The sequence below is a fragment of the Melospiza melodia genome, chromosome 21 (assembly GCF_035770615.1).
Source record: "Melospiza melodia melodia isolate bMelMel2 chromosome 21, bMelMel2.pri, whole genome shotgun sequence".
NCBI lineage: Eukaryota > Metazoa > Chordata > Aves > Passeriformes > Passerellidae > Melospiza > Melospiza melodia.
In genome coordinates, this window is record NC_086214.1 from 11,039,916 (window position 1) to 11,054,268 (window position 14,353).

The window sequence follows — 14,353 nt, forward strand, 5'->3', positions numbered from 1 at the left end:
CATTGTTCAGGGTTCTGTGCATGAGAAACAACCTGGTTTGAGTTGATCTTTCAGACCACATCAGTACCAGAATTCTCACACTGAGAGCTGCTTAGCTTTGAGAAAAGCCCCCTGTGCCTCTGGCAGCTCCAGCCAGTTCAGTGCCAACATTTCTGTCATTTCCAAAGCTTTCTGTCCTGGCAGACCTTCAGGTGAGAGGACAGGGACTGAACTATTGAAACCCAGTGGTTTTACTGATGGCTCTGCACCTCCCATTCAAGATTTACTGCAGAGCTTTCATTGTCTCTGCTGAGGGACAGAGGTCTGTGCATCTCCACAGCTGTGGGGAGATTACTGAAGTGCAGCTCTGCCATTTCAGTTTTGGGAACTAATTCCCTGCTGCTGGTAGAGAACTTTCCAAAGAATGTTGTGTTTCTGTTTATTTTGTTGAATTTTCTCTTTCCTCCTGATTCAGTGGCATGACACATTCAGGGTGTTTGCTGTTTCCTTCTAGGTACTTTCTCACTTGTAAGGAAATGTAGGGGAGAGCACCTTTATGAGCTAAGAGATTTTTATTTTAAAAGCCTCTGATTAGTCTTGTGGGTGATTCAGATGGTTCATCCTCTCATTGTTTGAGTGATTGATGATGACAAGTGAGTTGATCAAAGGCACTGCAAATTGTTAACACTGAGACAAAATCATTACTTAAAAACCATTGTACTTGCAGTTTTCAGTTATCAATCAATTTGACTTAGAAATGAGTTAGAATTACAGCACTGGGAAAAAGAAATCAGTCTTTGACACACTGAATAATCTTAGATTGAATTAATAACTCAGTCTGAATGTGCTTTGCTCTCTGTAGTAGCTGGCTCTGTTGTGAGAGCTCCATGGATGAGGTCCAGCAGCATCAGCTATTCAGCTGGGCTTGCTCTCAGCAGCTGCCCATTCTTTCTGGTGAGCCCTGACACACTCCTGATGTCCTGACACATTTCTGCAGCTGTGGAGCTGTTTGAGTTCAGCACAAGTCAGGGGTTTTGGGAGCAGTGGGAGTGCTGGGATAAAGCATCACCTGCATTCTGCTGTGACACTGCACTGCAGCAAAAGCTGTTTATTCCCAGCACTGTGTTGGTAATGGCCTGGTAAAAACCACTCTGAAATGAACCCTCTTGTACTCCTCAGTGATTCCAGACAGGCTGCACCCTTCAGTTCACTCTGCTGCAGCTGGAGCTGCAATCCAAGGTGCATCCCACTGTCAGTCTCCCAAAGTCATTCAGTCACAGGCTGTGGGAAGAGGATTTTTCCTTCTAGTTACTCTTTCCCTTTTTGAAAATTCTACAAAGCTTGCTAGAGATGGCTCAGATTGCAACACTGCTCCAGAGAAATGCTAGATTTAGATGACTCACACCCACAACAATAAAAAGTTCTGGTGTAATTCAAGACAGCTGACTACAGACTTGAATCACACATTAATACTCAACTGTATTTTTTTCATTTTATTACTTCAAAGTTAAAATTGAGTTGCAAGTATTGCCCTGCATAGAGCAACGTTCTGGAAGGGGCATCACAGCTCTGGCAGGGACTTTGCATGGCTGATGCCAAGAAAAAATAAGGGAATGTCAGGGCAAGATGAGAAGAAAATAATTCAGTGAAGAGGGGAGCCAATGTTTTAAGATGATGAATCCCATTTCCCTGTTAGTTGTTGATCTCTGTTACAACTTTTCCCAGCTGCCTTTATCTTGATTAGGTTTTCTCTCTTCTTATGCCTCTCTAAGTTTTTGCAGTCTTGCCATATCAGTTCTGCCTTAATTTCCTCTGTGAATGGCACAAGGAAGAAGATTCTGAGCTGTTTGGACCCCTTGATCTGAACCTGAAGTGAGTTAGCTGGTGTTGCTGTGTTTGCTGATTTCAGGAAATTATTACAACCAAGGAGAGATTCGTAAGAAAGAGCTGGAACAGAGCTGTTGTGTGCTGGGGATTCCTCCTTCTGATGTCACAGTCATTGATCACAGGTAACTGGGTTTCCTTTCCAGTAGAATTCCAGTTTTAAAGGGGGTTGAACTTCACTTTAACATTCAGGAGAGCTGACTGTGTTGTTCTAAAAAGCCTTGAGGAATCTCAAGAAAGACAATATTAGATATTTTTGTTAATTCTTCTCATAAATCTAATTAATGCAGAAGACAATTCTTTTGCATGATGGGGATCACAGTTCCTAGGTGAAGCTCTGTTCATACAGCATTTGGAATAATGATAACCACACTTGCTGGCATCTGGCACCCTGTCTGGGCAGCATGATCACATTTTGTTGTGTAACAACTGTAGACAGACAGAAATTCTCTGGATTGCCTGGGACAGGTTTGTCTGTAGGTGGTCTTTTCAAGGTTAGTGTGGAATTCTATTATATTTACAATCTTCTTTAGTCCTGGCTAAAGACAGAAGTGAAGTGCAGAACTAAAGACAGTCCACAGTAACATGACAGTGAGATTCTTCAAAATTAAGCCATGCAAGATGTGTTTTCCTAAGGTGTGGTGTTGTTTCAGCTGTGTGTAGCTGCAGAGGGTGGCAAAGCTGACACTTCTCTGTGCAGGAACTCTCCTCTGGGAGGGTGATTTAACACTTTGAATCAGTGAAACTTGGAACTAATGTTGTAAAAGCCTCTCAGATTGCCCAATCACTGTCTGTGTTTAAGATCTGAATGAGACACTGATTGCTAGGAAACATGATACAAGTGGTTGTTTCACTTGTAAACAGCTATCACACAGCCCATAAAGAATATTTCTGTTTATGAAGAAATAATAACAACATATTGATTTAAAGCCACTCCAACTAGAACAGTCAGAGTTGGAAAAAACTCTGGCTCCAGGCAGGCCCTTTTCCCATGACCATATTTTCCCTTGAGCTAAGGCAGCAGAAACCACAGTCCAGAATATGAATCTTTTTGAGTTCTTTGCTTTTTTTAGCTTTAGGTTTCTCTCCAAGTTTTCAGCTTTCTGAGGAAAACAGCATAAAAGTTGTTTTTCCTTTGGAATGGAAAGAGATGTTTCCATTCACTTCTCATGAGCTGGCTCTGGGTAACTGCAAGTTCTGTACTACAAGCATATGACAATGCCCAAAACATTCTGGGGAGGAATAAGGAAAAAGCTGCTCAGCTTTGCTAAGCATAAAGTCTGCTCAATGAACCATCTTTGCCATTAAAGCCCTGAAGCCACTTGGCCTTTCATCCTCTGAAGCAGTGTGAGCTTGGCTGGTGAGTGATGCAAGTTCTGATGCTGCTCAGTCACCCCCCACACACAGCCCAGGAAGCTGCTTGTTGTAAGTCAATCCTTGGAAGGTGAGGCCTTTTCAGAGAAATCTCCTGGCTGATGCCTCTTTCTTACTTTATTTATTTATTATTATTGCACACATTTCTGTCCTGATCTGTGCTCCCCCTGTGAAGGCAGTGCCTGAGATGACAGAGCCATCCCATTGCCCGGAGCTGGGCTGGAATGTTCATCATTGCTCCAAGAAACAGGTTTGGATTTGAGGTCTTTACCTCTGAGTTAGATTGCTGTGAGATAACCATCAAGCCCTTCAACTTTGTTGTACACTCAGGGAGTAAATGAAGTGAAGTTCTTGATGAATTTTGCTCCCAGCTTGTTTACACAGCGAAGTTAAATGTGTTTACAGTGCATTATTTACTGTGCCATCACTCACCATGGGGATGCTCTTTATGAAAAACATCTGTGGGTCAGGTATTAGCAAACTGGTAGAGGATCAGGATTAATCTCTAGACCACACTGAATTTCTAGTGTAGCTGATTTTCAGATACTGTTTTCCAGTGGCTTAGACAAAACACTAGGACATAGGGTTCTTGAAACTTTCTCCAAGTTCTGGGATTCACTAAGGTCAGTAGTTTTCCTGTGTGTCTTGAGACTTATGTAATCTGCAGATTATACAAAAATATTTGCTGGTATGGCATTGTGTGGAACTTGCTAAAGTAATTAATTATTTACCACTAGATTTCAGTGTAAATTCATGCCTGCAGAATACAGCTCAGAGGCTGTTCCTCCTTAGCATTTTAACATCAGAGCCCTTTGGCTCTTTGGTTCCTTGCTGAACTGTTCAGAAGATGATTTGCCATCAATGTAAAGGAGGAGCACATTGCTCTGGGAGAGCTGCTGGCCTGCTGCCCATCTCCCATTGCTTACACAAACACTGCATGCTTTACATTAGCCAAGCTGCAGCTTTGTGTTTTGGTAAGGAAAGCCCAAAGGATTGCAAGGTCTGGATCTGCTCCAGCCATTGTAGTGTGCAGCTGAGTCATGCTGCTTCCTCTTTCTTTGTGTGATCTGCAAGTGAGTGAGTAGAATTTGCAAGATGTAAAAGGGGAAATAGATTTTCAAAGCCAGGTGATTGACTTGCTCTGTCATCTCTCTGGGCAGGCAGGTATAAAACCAACATGGCTTTTGGGACTGTGTGTGAACTTGTGAAGAGAAAGCTTCAGTCAGCCTATGATGAAATCTGTGCTAAGCACCAAATCCTTCCTAAGCAGTGCCTTGCCTTAAACAATGCCTGTCTCAATGATATCCAGGAATCCCAGCAGGACCAGCTCAGTCTCTTTCACACAACTGCTCTGCCTGGATCCTTCAGGAGCTCTGTTTGATGTTGCCATTGTGTTTGTTATCTCACTTAAAGACAACTCAAATCTGCACAAGTATGGCCCCAAACTGTACCCACATGTCAGCCCCAGAGATCTGAGATCACCACACATTTCCTGCAGAAAAGTTCTTTTTTCTCTGTGGGACATGTCCAGGAGTGGGAAGGGCAGGGATGTCTGGGCATGCACACATGTTCCAGACTAATTTAGATTTCAGCTCTGGACTCTTCCAGCTTATGACTAGTACAGGTCAGGCACCAGATTTGCAGAGGTGTTCCCTGAGCTGCCATGTCATTATCACAGCTCCCACACTACACCAACCAGCTGCATTTAGGGGACAAAAGTTTCACAATCCACTTTTGTTGCCATTCCCACACAAGGCTTAACACTTGGGGCAGACGAGCTCAGAACTTGGGCTTGTCTTGTTCAAAGTTGATTTCTGGACTGTCACAATTATTCCTGCTGCTAGGTAAGGGAGGAGTAGCAAGAGAGGGAGTTCTGAAACTCATGTAAGATAAAAGTCACTTCATTAATTATATAAATGTGAGTGTAAACTCTGTGCTTTTGGTGTATTTTTATCATCCTATGTGCTTCAACAGCAGATTTTCCTGTGAGTTAAGCTCCCATTTACAGTGGGCACATCTGCCAATGCTCTGGCTGTCTATTAGTCTGAAACATTGCACAGAAAGAGGAGATGATTTCTGATCTGCCTTCTCTTTCTGAAGAGAAGCAGATAAAAGGAAGCCCAAATTATTCTTTTTTCTAATGTGTGTTTTGGGCTCATGGAAAGATAAATATCAGATGTTTTACTGTGGATTCTGAAGCTTTTGTGCACAGTTGTTCTGGACAGAAAGTAAAACTGACTATTAGCATCTTTAATATGACAGAAAATATTTGGCCCAAGTTTGCACTGCAAAGAAAATAATAGCTGGGATCTGTGTAAACTGGAAAATTTTCCATTCACAGTCGGACGCTTACGGCAAACAATGTTACATCTCTGTCCAAGTTTCCATGGAAATTGCACTCCCTTTGCTTTTTATTATTATTATTGCACTGAAGTCCAAAAGGGCTCTGATCAGACACTGCTCAGCAGAGAGGACATCTGCCCATGCACTATCACTGGCTATTTTTATGAAGCTGCAGAGAGGCTCAAAATCTTTTATTTTTTTCATTTTTTTATGTAATAATTCTGTGCTTTTGGACTCATTTTTTCCTCCTATAAGATAAATAGGCTTTATTGCACTTCCTCATATTTGACTTCTAACAAACTTCCTTCCATGACCTCTCCATGACAGAGAAATGAGTCTGTAAGGTCATGGGAAAAATATATCCTTAAGTAAATAGTGTGTGTGCCTGGTTGTGGTGATCACAGAGATACAAAAACACTCAGGCCCTTCAGAGAACAAAATAAATCACTGGAAATCTGAGCCATTTTTAAAATCAGAATTTAGAAGCACAATCATTAAGTCCATCCCATTGATCCAGTTTGGATTTGCTGTCCTTGGGTTTATTGATGGGGGGTGCTGAGGGCACAGAACTGTGATATTCTAAAAAATGTGTTCATCTTCCTTATTATGTGTTTCTATCACAAAGGTGATATTATTCCCTAATATTTCTTCTTTCCTGTTCTATTGTTTCATATTTTGGGATCAGTAGGTAATAGTTTTAATTCTGCTGGAGTAATTGTGGTAATGAGTTACATTTTGTCTTCCTAAGTTCCCCGTGGTATCATAATTTGACATTTTATTTTATTGCTAATTCTAAAAAGCTGATCTGTATGCTGATTAAAATTGCTGCCATGCTTTATTCTGGAAGAGCTGCATATTTCAGGAGTGAGTGATGGGATTTTCTTAATCTTCCTTATCCCAGCAATGCTGTAAAGGCCTTTTTTTTTTTTTTTTTGTTCAGAATTTTCTGTAATTAAGAATGACATCTGTGGGACCAGAAATCTGACATGTAAATTGATCACATGCTCAGTGTGTATTGCAGGGAAATCAGCCTACATCCCTTGAATCAGCCAAACACACTCCAAATCATCCTCAACACTAACAAGCTTCATCATGACAAGAGGGCACTTTGTCAGTCAGGTGGGGATCTTGGTATTTATCAATCTGTAGTCAAATTTCATTTCTGTTTGGTGTAATTCTGGAAATGTAAATAGTTTTCTTTCTGAGAAGACAATAAAAGATTTGGCCACCTATTTATATTTACATTTCTAAATTGATAATTTTTTCAAAGTGCTTTCCTACGTGGCAATTCCTGCTGGCATTTTAGGACCTCAGAACACTTTATAAAAAGGATTATATCAAAGTCTGCCTTCAGGCATCTGCTTTTATAAGTGTTGCTCTATGCAATAATTTAAGAGGAAATTCTTCTGGGGGTTGAGCTGTCTCACAGCCCTCCAGGAAAGCTGCTTTCTGAAGCAAAGCTTTGTATTGCACTAAGTGAGGTTTAGCTATTTTGTCCTGAGTTAGATATTTTTGTCAATAAGGAAATCTGCCCCTTTTTTCCCCCTGGGGCTGCATGAACCAGGTCCTTCCTCAGCTTTCCAGCAAAAGGAACTTCCTTGCTGTCCACCAAGGGAGAGATGGACAAAGGAAAAAGGCCCTGGCTTCCCTCAGCAATGGCACCTTTGGAAACACTGAAGATTCTCCCTCAGATGCCAACAGGGACCTGTCCCAGCCCATCACTGAAACCACAGCAGGGATTAAATGAGGGGAACAGCCTGGCCAAAGAGGCTCAGAATAAATGCAGGGGGAAATGAAGGAGTACAGCTAAAGGACAATGTGGTTTATGGAAATCAAATCAAAATACTCTGCACTGAAATTTATACTTTTAGTTCTCGAGATGATTTTAGCAGAATAAAAACTATGAAATACTGATCTCAAAACATGAAAGATGAGAAGAGGGATCCCAGCCATCCCCTGAAGCTGGTGAAAGTTTGATTTGACTGAAAAACCATCAGCATTGCTAAGCTTATGGTAAGTGAAGAAATAAAGCTGTGCATAATGGCTGCATTTCAGGAGTCTGGGGCTGAAGATAGGGACATGCAGAGAACAGGAAAATCCATTACAAGGATTTTTTTTTCTTTTGTTCATGCTTAGTTCATTCAGAGCCGCCTTTTACTATTCTTTCATGAATGATTTTTAAATGTCCTCCACATACATTAAAGACAGGCATCACCTTCAGAGCAAAGAGAGCTCCAAGGAGCCATCCTGGATTTGCAGATGGTTCTTGTCCCAGCTCTGCTGTCTCCTGGGAACACAGATTTCCTGGCTGGGAGCCATTCTGTCACTAGAACACTTGTGTCCAAGCAGAAGGAAGTGTCTTTGAGTTTGCTGATTTCCTGTTAAAACATTTTGAGTGGACTTTCTTCATGCTTGCAGGAAGCTATAGAAAGATATAGCCTTTAGATTAAAGCTATTTTTAACAGTTATACCCAGGAGTCCCCTTTTAAGCACAGCAAACTACAACAACCTCTTTATTTTGCTGGTTACATGTAGAACAATTCAGTGTATTTTGCCAACACTGACCCTGAGGAACTAATGGAGAATGACAGGCACTTTTCCTTTTGCTTCTGAAGGTTCCCTGCTTTGATACCCAGCAACATCTCTGTTAGTCCCTCATTTGAACCTGCAGCTGTTAATTAAAGGCAGACACAGGTCTTTTTTCAGAGAAATGCTTAACTCTTACCCCTAAAGAGTAACAATTATATCAAATAATCACAGCAATTTAAAAAGGAGGAACAAACAGAAAAAAATCTAGCGGGGATTCTGCTTAAGCTTTTGAATCTCTGCATTCCTCCAAGCTTACTCAGGGAAAATATATTCCTGTTTCTGCTGGGAATGCTCTTAAAAGCCTTCTCACAATAATGGATCAGACACTAACACCTTGATCACAAGAACTGTGTGGTTTCTTTGTGGATTCTCATCATCTTATTTTAATTGTAGAAAATGTCAGTACCTCAGTTAAAGTAAATCTGTGAGACCTGAGGCTGTGACATGCTTTGGAAACATAATTCTTTGCATCTGCAATGGACTTGCATTTTCTGCAGGTAATTACTGTATTGGAAAGCAGAGGAAGGGATTTGCAATCTCTCTTGGGCAAACTCCTCCTTGGGATCCAGTCTAAAGAATTTCAGTTCCATCACTTCCAGTGAGAGTTGGCCATTGACTTCAGCACACCCAGGAATTGCCATTGAAAAAAGTCAGCAAGAGAAGACAAAGTCTTACTTGAAAAAAAATGTTGGTATGGGGAAAGTTGGAAAGTGAACTGTACAATGGGTGTTGTGCAAAATGTGTTTTCTCTTAATGACCTTCCAGTTCAGATTGGCTCTGTTTACATACAAATCAAAAACTGGTTTGTCTCCCTGCCAGCACAGCAAAGCTCAGTCTGGGCTCTGAATTTCCAGCTGTGTCTTTGCCTCTGACATCCTCCCAGTAATAAAAGTTGTGTGGCTGGGATTTGGCTGGAATTGCAGATGATGTGTGAGCCAGAATTGAGTTCAGCCTTCTCTTCCTCTGCGAGACAATAGAAGTTAAAGCTTGTTTGTGTCAATAAAAAAAGCATGTACAACTCCTAAGCCCTCAGGGAGCAGATATGATGAATAAGATGCTCTTTTTCCATCATCATGTTTCTAACCCTGACCAATGTTAGTAGCAAGTCTGTGGGAACTCAGGCTTTTGTCTTCCTCATTTCCAAGGTGGAGCAGAAGCTTTTGTGGAGTTCACCTGAGAAGATGCAGCATCCAGAGAGCAGATATAGTAACAACAACCTTTCAGTGTTCCCTAATCCAGGTTTTCTGTTCTTCACTTCAAACTCCCTGGAGGGCACAGTGTATTAAGTGCTGTCTTTACTCTGTAAGCCTTAACAGCTTCCCTGCAGAGAGTGACAAAGTGGCAGAGACAGGAACCTCTCCTCAGGTGAAGTGGCATTGCTGACATGCCTTGTAGTTGTCACTTTCCTGTTTCCTTCTGTTTTCAAACCTGTTGTAGGAAACTCTGGAGTCATTCCAGGTCCTGGGTTCTGTCTGGATGCGGGCAAAGCTCTCTCAGTTCATCCAGGAGCAGCAAGTGATTGAATTATTCAGTGCAGGGTCTTTCTTACAGCACCTGAAAGCTCTGGCTGCAGTCAGCAATTCCACTTGCAGGTTGCACATTGGTCACCTCGTTGTAAAACACCCATTTGTAAAGCTCTATAGCAGTAGTTAATCTCCACTCTTGTGTTAATTAAACCCTCTTTGACACATGACTGAGAACTCCTGCAGTTGACAGTGTCAGTGGGAGCCAGCAAAGGTGCTCTCAGCACTCTGGAATCTCCCCAGCTGCTCCCACCTGACTGCAGAGGGTTCTGCTCTGCAGCAAGATCCAGAGCTGCCTTTGGAAGCATCCTACAGCCAAAGAATTCCCATTTGTACGTCCTTGGCTGAGTTTGTTGGGATATGCCCTGTTATTTTTGCATTCTGTGTGCATTGTGCAGCTCCCCCAGGCATCCCTTCAAATGAAGCATTGCATCACTGAGGAAGTGAAGCCATGACAAGGGAGCACGTTCCCCAGACACTTGGAGCAGACACAATCAGCTCTCATCTTCCAGAAAAGGACTTGCAAGTTGACATTGCAAAATTTGGGAAGAACAATGGTCCTTTCTTGAGTGGTTTGATGCAGTTTTTAAAAAAACAGAGCTGTTGGTTTATTGCCACATGAACATAATGAACAAAGGTTTTATATCTGGGTAGAAGAAGTGTTACAAACAAAGCCGTTGGAGCACAGAGCTTCAAAATCCTTTGTAAGGAAGAGAATAAGTTCTCTGCTGAAGTCTGCTTAGGTCTCTGACCTTCTCTGGGTCTTATTTCATCCTGCAATAATCCTCCCAGTTTGCAGAGCTGTGGGCATGGAACAGTTGCTATTTCCATGCTATTCTCATGGTGTGAGATGCTGGGGATCATTTAGTAGAGTTTTCCTTGCTAGTCAAAGGGTTAATTTCGAAATCTGATTTAGGTTTGGCACAGGAGGAGGGGAGACAGAGGATTTTGTTCTGCAGGAAACTAGGTCAGCAGGTTTTTATTATCGTGCTCCACAGCCAATGTGGTTTGCATTTAGGAGTGAACTGGGCTGATGTCAGGGATGGTCGTGGATGGTTTTCCCCTTCCCAGGACTCAGCCTCAGCCACTGCTCACTGCACTGCAGCTTTCCCAAATGGAATAAAAGGGAATACTCAGATGAGGAAGCTCAGGCCTTTGTGAGTTTGTCAGTTATCCTTTCAGAGCTGTCTGTCAGGAGTGCTCAGGAACACAGGATGAGGTCCAAGATGTTTTGGAGAGGAAGAACAATAGCACTGGAATATTTTCAGTCACTGAAGGGCATTGGAATCACAGAGGTCTCCATTGCTTGCACACCCCATGGACTGCTGATTGTTCTTAGAGCCTGTGGCACTGTTTGGTTTTTGTTTGGATCTGGTCAGATTCTGGTCTTGGTCCTGACAGAGTAAATTTGGAGTAATTCCCTTTCTTTCTGTGCAAATCCTGCTGTGTGTGGCTGAGATCACTGTGTGGCCCTGCAGATAACCCTTAGGTGGGGAGTTTTCCATTGTAGCTTTTGGATCATCATGACTGATGAAAGATTTGAATAATGTGGAATCTGTCACATCTCCCAGCTTTCTTGGCTGTATCTCCTGTTGTGTATTCTCTTCCCAGGTAACTGAGAATACCTGTCTGTCCTTTACCTCTGCCTGTTGAAGACCAAATTGTGGCAGATATCTCCTATATTGGACAATTCAGGCTGCCTTGCTTTGCAGATTATTTTCACTTTACTGAATGGTGAGAATCCAAGTAGTTACAACTTCAAAAAATATTCCACATTGTTTTTGTTATAAAGATCAGATGAGGGTGGTGGAGCTTAAAAAGATTTAAGGTAGATCTTAAAAAGACATTCCCAAAAAGATTGGTAATGCTTTGGAAAATTTCTGAGTAATAGGATTTAAGGCTGAGCATCTATTTCCAGTTTTATGCTCTTGTTGTTTTGCAGACTTTCATGTGAGTTAATGGCTTTTCAGCATAATAAAACCATCTAATTCTGTCCTGTTCTACTCTTTATTCATTTCTGGCATCAAGAAACCCAGACATTTTTGCAAACCAAGTTTGGCTTTTAAGGCTGAACAAGGAAAATACAGGCAATACTGAGAAGAGCAGACAGCAGTAGGTTTGCCAGCAGTTCCTGGAAATAATGGAGTTTCACAACCATTGCCTGCAGATTGGACATTTAAGGAGGAAAAAAATCCTTGTGGCTTGCATGGGTAGAATAATGAGAATGCAAAGTCTGTTGAGAAAGTTTATTATGGTAAAAATTCAGATGCCATTTTTGGGTTTAAACCAAAGAGCAGCATATCAAATGCCTCAGAATGATGTCAGCATAGAAATAACACAGGTCAGAAAATTGCATATGGTCTCTCCTGGATTGCAATTCATGCTGTGGTGGGCTATGCATTTTTATTGTCCAATTTTGAATCTTTATGAAGCAGTTTCAGCTGCAAGAAATGTGCTCACAGAATCATCTTTAAAATGTGAACATGTTGAAGAGGGATGAAGGAAGGAGGAGTTTCTGCAATACCCTTGTGCTCTTCCCCTGCTGTGACTGAGAGCCAAGAAAACGCCAGCGTGTGTCAGAGTGAGAGGCAGTGACAGCACTTGTAGCAGGCAGACACGTCCACACAATAAACAGCAGAGCTGAGGCAGCATTCTCAAAATTGCCTCCTGCATAATGAAACAGAGGAGTTGTGGCAGAATCTCCACAGCTTCATTCAGAGCTGGCAAATTATTTCATTCAAATTTGCAGCAGCTCGGGAAATGTCATTGTGCTGCTGGAAGACTTGAGTTGTGTTTCCTATTCCTAAATTGAACGAAGTTCAATTGAGCTCTCAGCTCAAGAAATGAGAGATGAAAAGCCTCTCTCTCCCCTGCAGTGGCTCTCCAGAATGTATATTATATTTCTTGAGGCTGTCAGCCATGTGAAGCCTTCAGGATGTGACTCATAGGATAAATAAGTTTGGTCATTCTTGCTGTGAATAGAAAAAGGTAAAATCTTGTATTTTTATAAAAACTTTTTCTTCCCTACATGAATTCAGAAAACATCCCAAGTCGTTAACATGCTGGAGCTGTCACTGAAAATCCAGTAGCTTCAGGGTTGAGCAGAGCTGTTAATAGAGCTCAGTGATGCCATGTGTGTGAAACGTGTGCTGCTGAATATTTGTGCTCTTTCAAATGGATGAACTCGAGTTCCCAGCCTGCAGACGAGGGTGGTGATGCAGAGGAGCAGCTCCTGTGTGTCAGCAGGGGAGCAGATGCTGCCAGGAGAGCGGGGGATCAGCAGATGCCCAGTGATGCTGTGGAGGGAAGGAGCAGTTTGTGCTGTTTGGGAGCCCTGCTGCAGGGAGGATGCAGCCTGCACATTTAAGTAGGTTATGATGTTCTCCCCTATGGCTGGGCTGGAGGCACTGCCAGTTAACTGCAGAGTGTCACTTTGTGGTGCAAACGTCAAAAAATCATCTTTCAGAGAGCAATGGCTTCAAATGGGTGCATTCCTTTTTTGTTTTTAAATGTAACCCTATCCTTACCAATTAAAGTAACTATTCAATGGTTAGAATATGATCTCTGAGCTATGAGCACAGATCTTGTTTATCCCTTTTGTGGGATAAAATATATTTAGCCTTGCTGGATTTGTAGTTACTATTCCTTCTGTGTGTTTTACGTGGCAGTTAACCCTCTCCTTTGGTGACTGTTTGTAGCTGGGAGCAGGGTGACAAGAATGGTGCTCTTTGTTCTGCAGGAGCAGGGAGCTGTGCCATACAGGTATCCTGTATCTGTGTCCCAAACTCAGGTAACTTTGTCCTGGGGCATTCCCAGTACCAGGAGAGAGGGAACAGGAGTATTCTTTAACATGGCTGCTCACTGCCAGTCTCTTCAGAGAATGGAATCAGCTGATTAATTTTATTGACAACTTATTGCAAGCAAAAGGTGCCAGGCTGGATGCTCTGGTGACTGGGAAAGGCTCCTCACAGTAACCCTCACACCAGTATGTGTTTGTGCTCTTCATCATTACTGCAAGTTGGTTGCTTGTATCTGCAAGAGGATTACTGCCCACTGCAATACAACTTCTGGCCTCTTTCCTTGGATGCCAACAAGAAGATTAATTAGAACTAGGCTAAAAATCTATTAGTATTTAAGGGAGGAATATTTTGCCTGTGCTGCCTCATCTCTTATTCCACCCCAGTCCATTACATGTTGTGCTCAGGATCCTCATGCAATTCTGCTGTTCCGTGCCCTCTGTACCTGCAGGGAGGAGAGGAAGGACTTTCTGTCTCCATCCTCAAACTCCTTGTTCCAGGAGAATGTGTGAGCCCTGGCAGGAGCAGTCTGGAGCCAGCACAGGATGCTGGACACAGGACACCCTCAGCACCCCTCCCTGTGGGGCCAGCACCCAGCTCACAGGTGCCCTCTGCTCCCACAGCAGCTCTAAGACTGAACTCATTTCCATCCAGGCTTGCCAGTTGGACTTTCCCAGTGATCTGTATAAACCAGAAGTGTCTTGGGAGGTTTCCCAGTTGCACCATGCTGCTTTTGGTGTTTACAGCTACAGTAACCAACTTCTGACATTTATCCCCAGCTGGTGCTCTGCTTGCTGAGCTGGTGCCTGTTTGCACATGGGGCCTCCTGATAAGGCAGGCATTTGACCTTTCTATTCTTAACCC

At 42.5% G+C, this 14,353-nt stretch overlaps 1 protein-coding gene across 1 annotated transcript in view; it reads left to right on the forward strand.

Moving 5' to 3' along the window:
• PIGL (phosphatidylinositol glycan anchor biosynthesis class L) overlaps window positions 1–14,353 on the forward strand; it is a 53,181-nt gene that overhangs the window by 1,275 nt on the left and 37,553 nt on the right. Inside the window, exon 2 of the mRNA XM_063173660.1 lies at window positions 1,889–1,988. Coding sequence (XP_063029730.1) covers window positions 1,889–1,988 — 100 coding nt within the window. The remainder of the gene's footprint in view (window positions 1–1,888; window positions 1,989–14,353) is intronic.